Here is a 13,484-nt window from a genome sequence, read left to right as displayed (position 1 = left end):
TTCTTGCAATGCTTAACAGGCACAATCAGTTGCTTGTAAAGCTTTCCAGGATTTTTAATTTTCCCCATAGGACTTTCTCTATACATCCTTCCCTCCTCTTCAAAAAACCTTTCCCTGTTTCCCCTAACCGGGGTTCCCCCAAGGATAGGTCTCATGCTATCTAGGGGTGGGTCTGCTCTCTACTCTGGTGCAAATTCCTGCTGTTAGCTCTGATCGGAGCCTACTCCATTGGGCCTGGGAGTGGCTCTGTCCCACTTGTCCTTGGAGAGTCCCTGTGTCTGTCTGATCAGTCGGGCCAAGGATGTCCCTTTCCCCTGAGCTGTTTCTCTGTCTTTACAATTCCTTTCTGGAACTACAGAGCACCATTCATTTTTACTGCAGGTTACTATATTAATAGCTTGAGACATAGTTAGTACATTACTTCCCACAAGAATTTCTGCTAGAATGCAATTCAATACACCAAATTTTAAAATGCCTTCCAGACCTTCGCACTCTAAGTACACTTTAGGTAAAGGTACCTAAAACTTCCCAAAGCCAGGAGTTCTACCCTTTTTCCATACAGCATGCCAATCTCCCTAACAATGCCTTCTCTGAATCACTTACAAATCTAAGTTACCAGTGCTTGAAGTGTGAACCTTAGTCAACCAGCATGTTGTGTGAAAATCCTGTCCAGAGTACGCTACCTGTGACTTCTAGCTCAGGACACACACAACTGTGGTATTGCTCTGCCTCAGTTCCCTGACATAATAGCTTGTCTGTCTTGCCAGAGAACACTTTTGGACTCTGCCCGTCCAAATCTTGCTTTCCAAACCCCATTTCCTGAGGTCCACAGAGACATCACCCTGTACTGTCCAGACCCTCTTACTGGACACTCACCGAAGTTATTGAGTTCACTACCACCAAAGAGACAGTGCATGCACCAGCATGTTAGGTTAGCTGAGGACTTGCCTTCCACTATTAATACACAGCACTGAGATGGTTTTGTAATAAAAACAAATTAGTTTAATAATAAAGAATAGATATTTAAGTGATAGGTATGGTTAGAAATAAAACAAAACACTCTTTCTAGGGACTGACACGCAATTTTAGCAAGTTACAATCTTTGTCTAAGCAGGTTTTGCACTTACATCAAGTTTCCAGCAGCTCTTGTCTTTCAGGCCAAGATGACCCAACTTTCATAGGCTCAAAGGGTGCTGTCCCCTATCATCCTCTCAGTTATGGAAAACTAAATCTTTTTTGCTCCCCTTGTCTTACTCAAAGTCCATTGTCTCTTCCTCTAGACCCAGAAAGGCTTCCTGGGGTGCTGTTTCTATCCCTCACTGTGATTGTGTTTTCCTACCCAGCTTGTTTAGCTTGATGGGTTTGTTTACCTTAAATGTAAAAGTACTTTCATTGTTTGTTGCCTGTAACCAAGACATTCAGACAGGAAAATACATATTCTTTGTTTAGAACAGGCTGGTTTTATGTTTTGCCTCCCAAACACATTTTAAGACCATATTTCCAGCACACATCTATAACTCATTATGCACAACCCAGACATATATCAATATACAATTATTTTCAGGACTAGTGTGTCACCAGTTTATGTAGGATATCTTACATGACACTTTTGGGATATATATTGTGATAACAGCGTGTTGTGGCAATGAATGTGTCAGGCCTGATGTGAGTTAGAGTATGGGGGGAAGGGAGCCCTCTGCCAGTTGGCATTGAGGGTTTCTTGGGGTCACAGTACCTCAGTTTATGAGTGCCCAACTTCAGACCCCCAGAAGAGACCTGATTTTTCAGAAAGTACTGAGCCTCCGCCTTTTGAAAGTCAGACCCATTTAAGGTGTTGCAAATTGGGCATCCAAAAATTGAGACACTCAATGACTAGTCACTTTTGAAAATCTTTCGAAGTCTGTGTGTGCTCATAAGTATCTCCTTGGGAAAAATCTGCATTTCAATGCACCAACAAATACTTGCCTGTCCAAATATTTAGAGCTGAATAAGTAAATGACAGAGTTTATTAGTGTAATTGCATGAAGGTAAGTAGATTTTGCATTTCAAATTGGATCCTGAGTTAGGAAAATATTACATTGCTGCTGTTATTTATTACTTATTTGATATGGTTCAGTGATTTCAAGGAGGCTTAAGCAAGTGGGCACTTTTGAAAATCCCATTAAGTGCCTATCTGCATCTCTGGGCAACTAAATACCTTTAGAAGCAGACCCTGAGTCACTTGTACTAATCAACAGTTTACTCAAAGTTATTCTGTAAAAACTACCTTAGTGTAATTTCAGGAAGAAGAAGCGAGCGATCATTATGATGGTGATGGTGGTGGTTTTATTTGCAGTCTGCTGGGCCCCTTTCCATGTGATTCACATGATGATAGAATACAGTGAGTACCTACCACACTTCTTAAATTAAAGCATTTCCTTTTGAGTGTTTCTTTTTCTTTTTAGTAATGGAATCACTGATATTGTATCAAACTCTAGTGCTACTGCAGCATTAAATTGTTTAAAGCACGCATGGCCAGCTAAGGTGAATATGTGCTTTTAAATCTGGAATAATAAACACTCTCTTGTGATAGAACAGTGGTTTTCAACTTATTTGTCGTTGTAGGCCGCATATGCAGCCTACAATGTGTTATGTGGGCTGCAGGTTGAGAACCACAGCACCCCTCACCTGCCACAGACCATTATGCCCAGCACGCCCCACCCAGAGACCCGTCCACAGAGTGGGGACAGGAGTAGAGCCCTGGGCATGGGGCCGGGCAACCAGGACCCAAATCCCGGACCCCACTGTGTGGGCCCAGGCAGCTGGGACCCGCATTTTTTTTAGCACATAGCTGGGCTGCAGTTGTGTGCTAATTGGGCCACATGAGGCCCACAGGCTGTGAGAACCAATGTGATAGATGTACATGCTCATAATCAACAGATTATTTGACCAGGGTGGGAGGGGTGTCTGAGTGGCAGAGAGACATAGCTGCAGCTTACACTGTAAATATAATTATCTAGCAGAAACCTCTTCTCAGGTATAGTATGAGCGACCCATCTTGTAGCTGAGAGATACAGAGTAGACCTGTATGGTTTATTTTTTTATTTTTTTCATAGATAGTAAATTTTCTGGAAAATGCTTCTTTGGGGGCATCAAATCTATTTGTGAATTTAAGTGGAATTCAGCAAATAGTTTCATCTGGGGGGAAAAAAGATTTTTTTCCCCAAAAAAGTTGAAATAGTTCATTTTGCCCATTGTTTCAAAACAATCATTTAGAAATTTAGCTATATTTATTAAAAAAAACAACAACCAAACAAACTAAAAAAGGGTAAAACCCCCACCCTTAAATGAACTGAAAAACTGACTCAAAGGAAAAAAAATCTGTGTTGAAGAAAACATGCCTTTTTGGAAGATATACTTTTAGCCCTAAGATGTGACCAGGAAAAGCTGGCTTGTGTTATAAATGATGATGAAAGTACACAGACCATGCCTAGTGGATCAAACAAAACAATTTTTTTTCTTTAAAAAAATATTATGGACTATCGTTCCAGGAAACTGTACCATGCCTGATGTAGGATATAACTCTCCTCTAAGATTCACTGTGAATCTCTTTGGCAAGTTTATGCATGCAGTCAAAACCAGTTCAGCTGGGTTGGGGGGGAGTGGAAAGCTTCAGCTAGCCTTTAACAACTTTGTCATCTTCTTCTTGTGTTTTATGGTGAAGCAGACTTACTTGGTGAGTCTATGATCCCCAAGCACTGGACAACATAGGTAATTAAAAATTAAAGGCTTTCACTTTTAATTCATAGCATATTCTTTTTAATAGGACCTCATTTCTCGATGCTCTTACTAGATGTTTCCATGAAAAAATTTGAACTTTAAGGCCTCTATTTTTTTCCCCATATAAAATACCTCTTTCAATGGTGCACTCTTTGCACTCCCAAAGGAGATGATCATCTGTTTCCTGGACCTTGCACATCCCACATAATCTGTTTTTGTTTGTTTGTTAGAAATAAATTACTATTTAATCTACAATGGCCAGTTACAATTCTAAATAGTCACTACACTCTATCTCTCAGGGCCTTGGAGTATATCAGCATATTTTACTCTTGGGCATATTTCATATTCTCCTTTGTTTCTTTTGCCCATAGTTCTTGCCATTCTTCTCAACTCATTTTAATTAGATTTTTAACCTCTAGTTTATTTAAAGGGCTCTCTAAATCAATTTACTCATTTTCAACAGCAACTTTTTTGCTATTTTGTCAGCCCGGTAATTGCCCACTACCCTGTGTGCGCTGGGATCCATGCTATTACTATGATTACACCCAACTACATCAAATCTATTGTTAACAGTAATATTTCATTCAGAATATCATTTCTGCTCTCTGAAGAGCCATTGCTGATTGCCAGTAGTCCAGAAAAGGAATCAGAGAAGATGACTGTAGCATCTGGGTGCACATCTATGAACCTATTTAATGCCAGCATTATCCCTGCCAATGCAGCTGTCAAAACAGCTATAAAATTTGATAGGTGTGCAGTTTGCTTGACTCTGAGTGCAGGAATACAGAAAGCTGTTTCCATTTTTCCTGTTCATACATCTTTGTAGCAAAGAGTATATATTGGACAGTAGCATTCCCATTTACCACCGATGTATTCATTTGCTATAGCTTGCACATGTAACGCTCCTTTTCCAATCGTAATATATTTTCCCAAAGTTATAGATTTTAATCTCTGTTAGGTCTTTGCTTGCACCAAGATCTTTTGTCCACACTTTAACCTTGCTTACATGAGGCATTCTGAGTTTTTGCCCTACACATTGCCCACTTAATTCCCAGCATTCATCCTATATTAGTTTGGCGTTTTCATCTTCGCAGTTTCCAATTACTTTAACCCAAAAGGTTAAGTCTAAAAGCTTTATTCTTAAAGCAATGGACAGTTCACCGGCAGCTATCTGCATTCCACACAGCGGTGCTGCGAGGAAGGCACCATGAGCAATTTGCAACCCCAGAGCTTGGACTGAGTCAAGCTTTCTCAAATTCATTTCTGAGGCTGAACCAAAAGCCTGGTACCTGTGCTGAACAATTGGTCTTATTGGAGTTCTATATAACATCACAAATACTCTCTTATCCACTCACCAGGAGGTTCGAGAAGTACTTCCAATATGATTCTTCCAAGTAAGCGTGCTATCAAATATCACGCCTAAAAATCTGTAGCTTTTAACTGTACTTGTTTGCTATCCATATAGATATGACTTATAATCTTTTAAAATTTTACTTTTAGTGAATATCATTCCCTTAGTTTTGTCAATTTAGAATTTAAAGCCTCACGTTTTTCCATTCTGCACCTGTCCTTAGTGCTTCATTTACTCTTTTAGCAGCCCTTTCCAGGTGTCTGTGACGCCTGTGGCAAAATCATCAGCAAATAAAGTGATGCCTATTCCTGCACTTACCTCTTTTGGAAGATCATTCATCATGATCACCCTGTGGAGTGCCATTTGTTAGTGTACATATATTGGAGTAGGCTTTTCCTACTCACACCTGCATCGTTTTCTTACTTAAGAAATCCCTTATCCACCTAGACTTCCTTCCTTTTATACCCATGGCAGCCACTTTATGAAGTAAACCCTCTCTCCAGAATATTCCATAAGCTGTTTCAATATCCAGAAAAGTTACTATCATAAATTTAGGTTTCAGAGTAGCAGCCGTGTTAGTCTGTATTCGCAAAAAGAAAAGGAGTACTAGTGGCATCTTAGAGACTAACCAATTTATTTGAGCATAAGCTTTTGTGAGCTACAGCTCACTTCATCGGATGCATTTAGTGGAAATTTAGTTTTCATACTTTTTTGTTTCTGCTTCTAGCCTTACAGTGTGGTCAATCACACGCCTTCCCCTCCTAAACCCACTTTAAGAGCTATTTATGAGTCTACTTCTCTCTACGTCTCGCACCAACCTCTCAGTTACCACTGTTTCCATGCTTTTACCCAAGCATGCTGCAAGGGCAATTTGCCTGTGTGCATCAGGTCAAGATCTCAGCTTGCCTGGTTTCCTTGCTGTAACAGTAACTGCATGCTTCCACTCGACTGACATATCACCTTTCCCCCATATGATATTGCCCAATTTTAGTATCATCCTCAGATTTCTTTCAGACAGTTGTTTAAGCATTTTAAAGCTCATACCATCTGGCCTGGAGCAGTATTTTTGCTCTTTTTTATAGCTTTTGGAAGTTCCCTCACACTGAAGTTTTCATTTAAAATTAATGAGGAGTCCTTGTGGCACCTTAGAGACTAACAAATTTATTTTGGCATAAGCTTTCGTGGGTTAGAACCCACTTCATCAGATGCATGGAGTGAAAATACAGGAGCAGGTATAAATACATGAAAGGATGGGGGTTGCTTTACCAAGTGTGAGGTCAGTTTAACAAGATAAATCAATTAACAGCAGGATTCCAACGGAGGAAAGATAACTTTTGAAGTGGTAAGAGAGTGGCCCATTACAGACAGTTGACAAGAAGGTGTGAGTAACAGTAGGGAGAAATTAGTATTGGGGAAATTAAGTTTAGGTTTTGGAATGACCCAACCACTCCCAGTCTCTGTTCAGGCCTAATCTGATGGTATCCAGTTTGCAAATTAATTCCAGTTCTGCAGCTTCACGTTGGAGTCTGTTTTTGAAGTTTTTTGTTGAAGAATTGCCACTTCTAGGTCTGTTATTGAGTGACCAGAGAGATTGAAGTGTTCTCCTACTGGTTTTTGAACATTATGATTCCTGATGTCAGATTTGTGTCCATTTATTCTTTTGCACAGAGACTGACTGGTTTGGCCAATGTACATGGCAGAGGGGCATTGCTGGCACATGATGGCATATATCACATTGGTAGATATGCAGGTGAACGAGCCCTTGATGGTGTGGCTGATGTGATTAGGTCCTATGATGGTGTCCCTTGAATAGATATGTGGACAGAGTTGGCATCAGGGTTTGTAGCAGGGTTAGGTTCCTGGGTTGGTTTTTGTGTTGTGTGGTGTGTAGTTGCTGGCGAGTATTTGCTTCAGGTTGGGGGGGCTGTCTGTAAGCAAGGACTGGCCTGTCTCCCAAGGTCTGTGAGAGTGAGGGATCGTCCTTCAGGATAGGTTGTAGATCCTTGATGATGTGCTGGAGAGGTTTTTGTTGGGGGCTGAAGGTGATGGCTAGTGGTGTTCTGTTACTTTCTTTGTTGGGCCTGTCTTGTAGCAGGTGACTTCTTGGTACCTGTTTCATTTCCTCCCACCTGTTCAATATCCCATTGTTTTCTTCAGTGTATTTTCTTTTCCTCTCACAGATATCTATACTCTCATTCTCATCATTACTAGCTCTTTCAGCCCTGAACTGAGTCAGCCTCTCTCCTTTATTTCCTCTCCAGGTTTGGCAATGGCTGCAGGTATAGTGAGGTGAGGCTACCTGGGCCCATAGACTCTCCTTTACCCCTTTTCTGTGAATGTGGGGCCTCTTTGCCCCATCACAGTCCCCAACTGGGGACAGCAATTAAGACAACTGGTATCAAATGAGGAAGACACTGACACCCGCTCCCAAATCTGAATTTAAAATGTCTCCTTCCTACTGTTGCTTCTTCTCAAGCCTGAGTCAAATCTCACAAGACAGGGAGTTGGCAGCCGCAAATCTATTCTTGTGCCCGGGGTCTAGGAGGCCCCTCTTAGGCTTGCCTTTCTCACACTCTCTCCTTTTATGGTGTGTGGAGGAGGAGCAAAGAACAAGCACTCATAGTCAGCATGTGAGTGCTGTGCTCAAGAAGTGGCAGAATGCAAGTACTGGAAATACTGGAAGTGCCATAGCACCTTCCAGCTCCCCCAGACAGTGCCAGAACAATGACCCTGAATATTCCAGCAGGACTCAAGCACTGCTCACGGTACTCTGTCTCCCTGTGGGGTTCCTCTCACCCTGGATATGAAGGGTCTGCAGCTGTCAGAACTGGCTCTGCAGACAGTGCAATGCCAGAGTATACTACAGAGCTGCTTTGCAGGTAAGACATCCTCAGTGCAAATCAGAGACTACCTGTGGGTTTTGTCCTAAGTTATTTTTGGCTGCTGCCACAGCTATCTCATAGAAATTTCAAACCAAATTGTGGATCCTGACTACTGCAGTCCTTCTTTGCTTCTACGTGCTTCAGACACCAAGGGTCTCCTTTAAAACACTAGCAACTAAGTATCAGCACAGAGCAAAGGGGCTGATGCATTTCTCTTCCTCACTACATTGATTAATCGGTTGAAAACACACAATTCACTACAACCAAAGCCATTCATCCATTATATAAAATCACTTTTTTTGGAACTATTAGCCTATACCTTAAGTGAGCTGTAGATCACGAAAGCTTATGCTCAAATAAATTGATTAGTCTCTAAGGTGCCATAAGTACTCCTTTTCTTTTTACTTCTCTCCATGTCACTAATCACTCTCTGCTACTTGGACACCTCTCTGATCAAACTGCTTTATTGTTGAACAAAACAAAGCAACAAACAAAAAACCCCCACCTGTCACCTTCCACTGTAAACTTGTAGTACGTGGACCCTATTTCTAGAATTGAAAGAGGAAAGTCACTTTTTAATATTTTCTGACACTGAATATTCAGAAATTGGGGTGAGAGCCAGATGAGAAATAATAGGTGAGAAAAGAGTTTATAGGGGCATGTACACTTGCATGTTCTTACAAATGTGTATGAATGGAGAGAGAGAGAAACAGAAAAAATTATGTTGGGCCAATGTTTCCACTTGACGGAGGAAGCTGGTTTCCTGTGCTCTGTAACTGTCATCAAACACTGGTCTGATTACATCCATTTCAGTGTGAACTGTACTTATATACTTCCTGAATTTCTGTATTGATGCAGCATGTGACTGACTGAGATTATCAGTAAATACTGTATTTTAAAGCTGTATCCTGATTTGACCAATGTGGTTAGTTACAGCCAGACAGTAATCCATTCCTTAAGGAGATTTTGTGCATGCAACAGGACATGCATGTTTATATAAAGTACAGGTCACCCATTCCTTGAAGCCGAAACTCTGCTTCTACACTGACCAGAGATGAGACTCTGAAATGAATTCAATTCCTGGTGGACAAAAGTGAGGCTTGGTGAGTTAAGCACAGGATTGTGAGTTGGTTTCAAGTTGTAATCCCAGCTCTGCTACTGATTCATTGCATGGCTTGTCACTTCCCCTTTCTTCCTTTCCCCTGTCTGTAAAACGGGGCTAATATTTACTCAGCTAATGATAGCTTGCTTTTATAGTGCTTTTCATCTGTTGATCTCAAAGCACTTTACAAAGGAGTCAGTATCATTATCTCCATTTTACAAAGGGGGAAACTGAAGTACAGAGATTTACCCAGCAGGCCAGTGGCAGAGCTGGGAATAGGACCCAGCTCTTGTTAGTCCCAATACAGTGCACTCTCTATTAGGCCACACTGCCAGCGACTATATCAAGTGCTTTAAAAATGTGAAGTTCTCTATAAATACTCATGTTGATTGCTATTTATTTTAAATGGCTAGAGCATTACCTGCTTATATGTAGCATGGATTGGACCCAAAGTGTGTGAGTACAGAGAAGAGAGCTAGTTTCCCACTGTGTGAGCTGTAAAAAAGGCAGAGGACAGTGTTTGGTGACAAAAACAGTGTTTACAAATCTGAAGTGAAGATAGAACATGGGGGATAATGGCGTTTAAATAAACAATGTATGTAACTGACTGGTAGCTTTGTGTCATTCAGCTGTCTGTTAATTTTACAATTCATAAATTGCAGTTTTCAGACTATCTTTATACGACTGTATTTTGTTTTGCTTTCTGGTCAAAACCCATTATTAAAATGGATAAAAACATCTCATAACTTTTTCTTGAAGCTGAACAAGAACGTCTGACCTGCAAGGGTGGGGATAGTGTGTGGGTATCTATATAACTATATTTCCTTTTTCCCAGGTAATTTTGAAAGTGTGTATGATGATGTCACAATCAAGATGATCTTTGCTATTGTTCAGATCATTGGGTTTTTCAATTCCATTTGTAACCCTATGGTATATGCCTTTATGAACGAGAACTTCAAGAAAAATTTCCTCTCTGCAATTTGCTTTTGTATTGTCAAGGAAAACCCATCCCCTTCCAGGCGACTTGGAAACTCAGGGATTAACATGATGCAGCAAAAGGCAAGTCTTTCTCAAAGAGAGCCCGCTGCTTTAGACGAGGCCAGGAGAGAAGTATTCAGTGATGGCAACATTGAAGTCAAATTCTGTGATCAGCCAGCTGCAAAAAAGAATACAAAAAGGCAACTTGCTTTGTTTGCTTCTGAACTCACTGTGCACTCTGCATTAGAGAATGGACACTAGCATCATGAACCGTGGTTGGGGTTTTTTTTTTCAGTATTAGAGAATTGCTTCCTATATTTGATATCTTTCAACAAACCATTTTATTTTATTTTCTACTTTGCACATTGAAGTGAGAAAAGAGAATATATTTTATGTTTTATGGCAATGCTAGAATATGTTTTCAAAACAGTAATATATTTTACAGGGGTTAAGAATAAAAGTTTGGAAAACAAGTTCCATTATGATTACTAGAAATATTTTTCTTATGCCAGATTCTGGCTCTGTGGGGTTTACCCCCGAATGCGGGCAAACTAACATTGTTTTTCTATTAGCAACTCTGTTTACTTTGTGCCTGTGTTCTGGCTGGCCATGGAAATGTGTACAGCAGACTGTGCAAATTGCCTGAAGGTATAATCAATGGGGTGAGCACATACAACCTCTGGGAAGGTCTGGATTCCGTATGGACTATGCTACTTCTACCAAGGCCTGCCCTCTGCAGTTCAGTGGACAAAGGGACTGCAGATTAGTCTGGGAGGAGGCAAGATTGAGACACATCAGGTATATTATGCATTTTTCTTGTGCTATGTATGTGAAAGGCCAGCCAGAATTCGTCTGTATGGAATAAGACTTAAACACTGTATGCATACTAAGGCTTTTGTTAAGGGAAGTCAATTTGATATCAACAATATACTACTTGTGTGTGTCTAACTGATGTGCTGTCATCACAGGATAATTAACTGAATACAAATATAAATGTTACAGTGGACTGGCCTGTAAACTGCATCACTTTCATTGAAAAATGCACAGAAGTGCAGTAAAGTCATCAATACAATGTAGAAACTGGAGATGTGCTCCCTAAAATACAGTTGTTAGTTTAAGGTCCCAATTTAGATACATTGCCTGATTAACTGCAGCAATGCCATCACTACAGGGCATGGGTGGGCCCACGAGCTCCCGCTGGGGAGCGGGGTCTGGAGCTTGCCCCGCTTCAGCGCTCCAGCTGGGCCACTGGGTCCGGGGTGGGGTGGCGGGCGGCGGGCACCATGCGGCTCAGCCCTGCTGCGGTGCTCCAGCAGGGCCACTGAGTCGGGAGGGCTGCACCATGTGGCTTGGCCCGCTCTGGTGCGCCAGGTGGGCTACTGGGTCAGGGGCTGCTCTGGTGCTCCAGCTGGGGTGCTGGGTTCGGGGCCGTACCATGTGGCTTGGCTCCGCTCCGCCGCTCCAGCCGGGGCGCAGGGTCGGGGGCCACACCACGCGGCTCCCAGAAGCAGCAGCATGGCCCCGCTCTGGCTCCTATGTGCTCCAGTGGCCTCCTCTAGTGCTCCAATGGGAGCTGCAGGGGTGGTGCCTGCGTAGGAGCTGGAGAAGGGACATGCCACTGCTTCTGGGAGACGCTTGAGGTAAGCGCTGCTTGGAGCCTGCACCATGCCCCAACCCCTCACCATGCCCCAACCCCCAGCCCCAGCCCTGACCCCCCTCCCATTCTCCAAACCCCTCGATCTCAGCTCAGAGCATGCTCCTGCACCCCAAACGTCTCATCCTCAGCCCTACCCCAGAGCCCACACCCACAGCTGGAACCCGCAGTACTTCCCGCACCCCTGCCCCAACCCTGATCCCCCTCCCACCCTCCGAAACCCTCGGTCCCAGCCCAGAGCACCCTCCTTCACCCCAAACTCCTCATCCCCAGCCCCACCCCAGAGCCCACACCCCCAACCAGAGCCTTCACCCCCACCCCAATTTTGTGAGCATTCATGGCCCGTCATACAATTTCTATTCCCTGATGTGGCCCTCAGGCCAAAAAGTTTGCCGCCCCCCCCCCCCCCCCCCCCGCTATAGGGCCTGTATAGAGTACAGGGCCTGATCCAATACCCACTGAAGTCAATAGGAGTCTTTCCATTCGTTTCAGTGGGCTTTGGATCAGGCCTCTTCTCAGTAAAATCATAAGTAGAATCTTCTAGTTTTATTTTTCTGTGTAGCATTTCCTTACTCCCTAAATGGATTGCTTTCTCTCTAGGGATAGCCCAGTACTCACTCACTCTGAGTTTTTAGCAAACTACAAGGTTGAAGTGGCACACAGTGAAAATATGAAGTCAGTACAAATGTGAACTACTAGAAGTGGGTGAAAACTAGAACTTTGAATTTGAACTTATTTGCATTTCTGGGCCAGGGAGAAGCAGCATGTTTAGATTCTTATCCTCTGATATGATTACACCAGAACTGATTCAAAATTGGATCCAAAACCAAAACTTGCTTATTTTTTTGTTTCAGTTTAGATGCAGCTGGAATCCCTGAACAAGAGGTCGAGATTTCAGTGCCCTTTGATTGTCACCTCATACCTCACCCTAACTGTGATTAGCTGAATTCAAATCTGAGAGATGACCCTTCCCACTACTCTGGCATTGTAATTTACACCTATCTTAAGGCTCCTTTACACTGCCATTGTTGTTAAGGGAACTTAAATGTAAATGAGAATCTGACCCTAAATCTGTTTCACATCAGAATACTTCCACATTTTCACATCTGAAAAGAAATTTCAGCGCTGGTTTGAGAGCCTATTTTAAAAGGCTATTTATTATTTATAGGGCACAAAATTGTCAAAAACGATAAAATGATAGTTTAAAGTTACAGACTTACTCATAAATGGAAGCCAGACTTGAAGACAGGTGACTCTGATCTTATTTACACCAGTGTATGAGTTAGATAAAATAGTGATTTCAGCAGAGCTCCAACTGTGTAAATCAGTGTAACAGAGATCAGAATCTGGCTCAGAGACAAACACAGTAGTAGAGAACGTTACTGGCAAACTTTGGGGACAATTTCTGCCCCTGGCTATACATGCCCAACTTCCTCTGAAGTCTGTTGGATTTATGCATCTGTCTGAGGAGATTATCTGATCCTAGCTTTTGGTTTTCATGTTTCCAACCAGCAGGAAATTGCTCTGTAAGGCTTTTGTACATTTATATTGTGATTGGAGAATGCAGCTTAGTGATGGTAGTTTGTTCTCATATACTGTACATTAACTGGGGGAAATTTTCTGGTCAGTGATATGAGAGTCTGTTCTTTGACAGATTCTGTAACTGAAAAGCACCCTGTTATTTGTAGCTTTGCTTGAGTCTTTTTGTTTACTTGCACTGATAAATTCAAGGACAGACTTTGACCAAAAATATTCGTA

At 42.2% G+C, this 13,484-nt stretch overlaps 1 protein-coding gene across 1 annotated transcript in view; it reads left to right on the top strand.

The window, feature by feature from the left end:
• The window catches only part of QRFPR (pyroglutamylated RFamide peptide receptor), a 52,036-nt gene extending 41,703 nt beyond the window's left edge, over positions 1–10,333 (top strand). Inside the window, exons 5-6 of the mRNA XM_077814426.1 lie at positions 2,283–2,380; positions 9,930–10,333. Of these exons, the coding sequence (XP_077670552.1) occupies positions 2,283–2,380; positions 9,930–10,333 (502 nt within the window). The remainder of the gene's footprint in view (positions 1–2,282; positions 2,381–9,929) is intronic.
• The last annotated feature ends 3,151 nt before the right edge of the window (positions 10,334–13,484 follow it).

The sequence above is a fragment of the Eretmochelys imbricata genome, chromosome 4 (genome assembly GCF_965152235.1).
Source record: "Eretmochelys imbricata isolate rEreImb1 chromosome 4, rEreImb1.hap1, whole genome shotgun sequence".
Taxonomy (NCBI): domain Eukaryota; kingdom Metazoa; phylum Chordata; order Testudines; family Cheloniidae; genus Eretmochelys; species Eretmochelys imbricata.
Note: the sequence above shows the minus strand (reverse complement) of the source record. Positions and strands in the feature narration are given on the sequence as shown.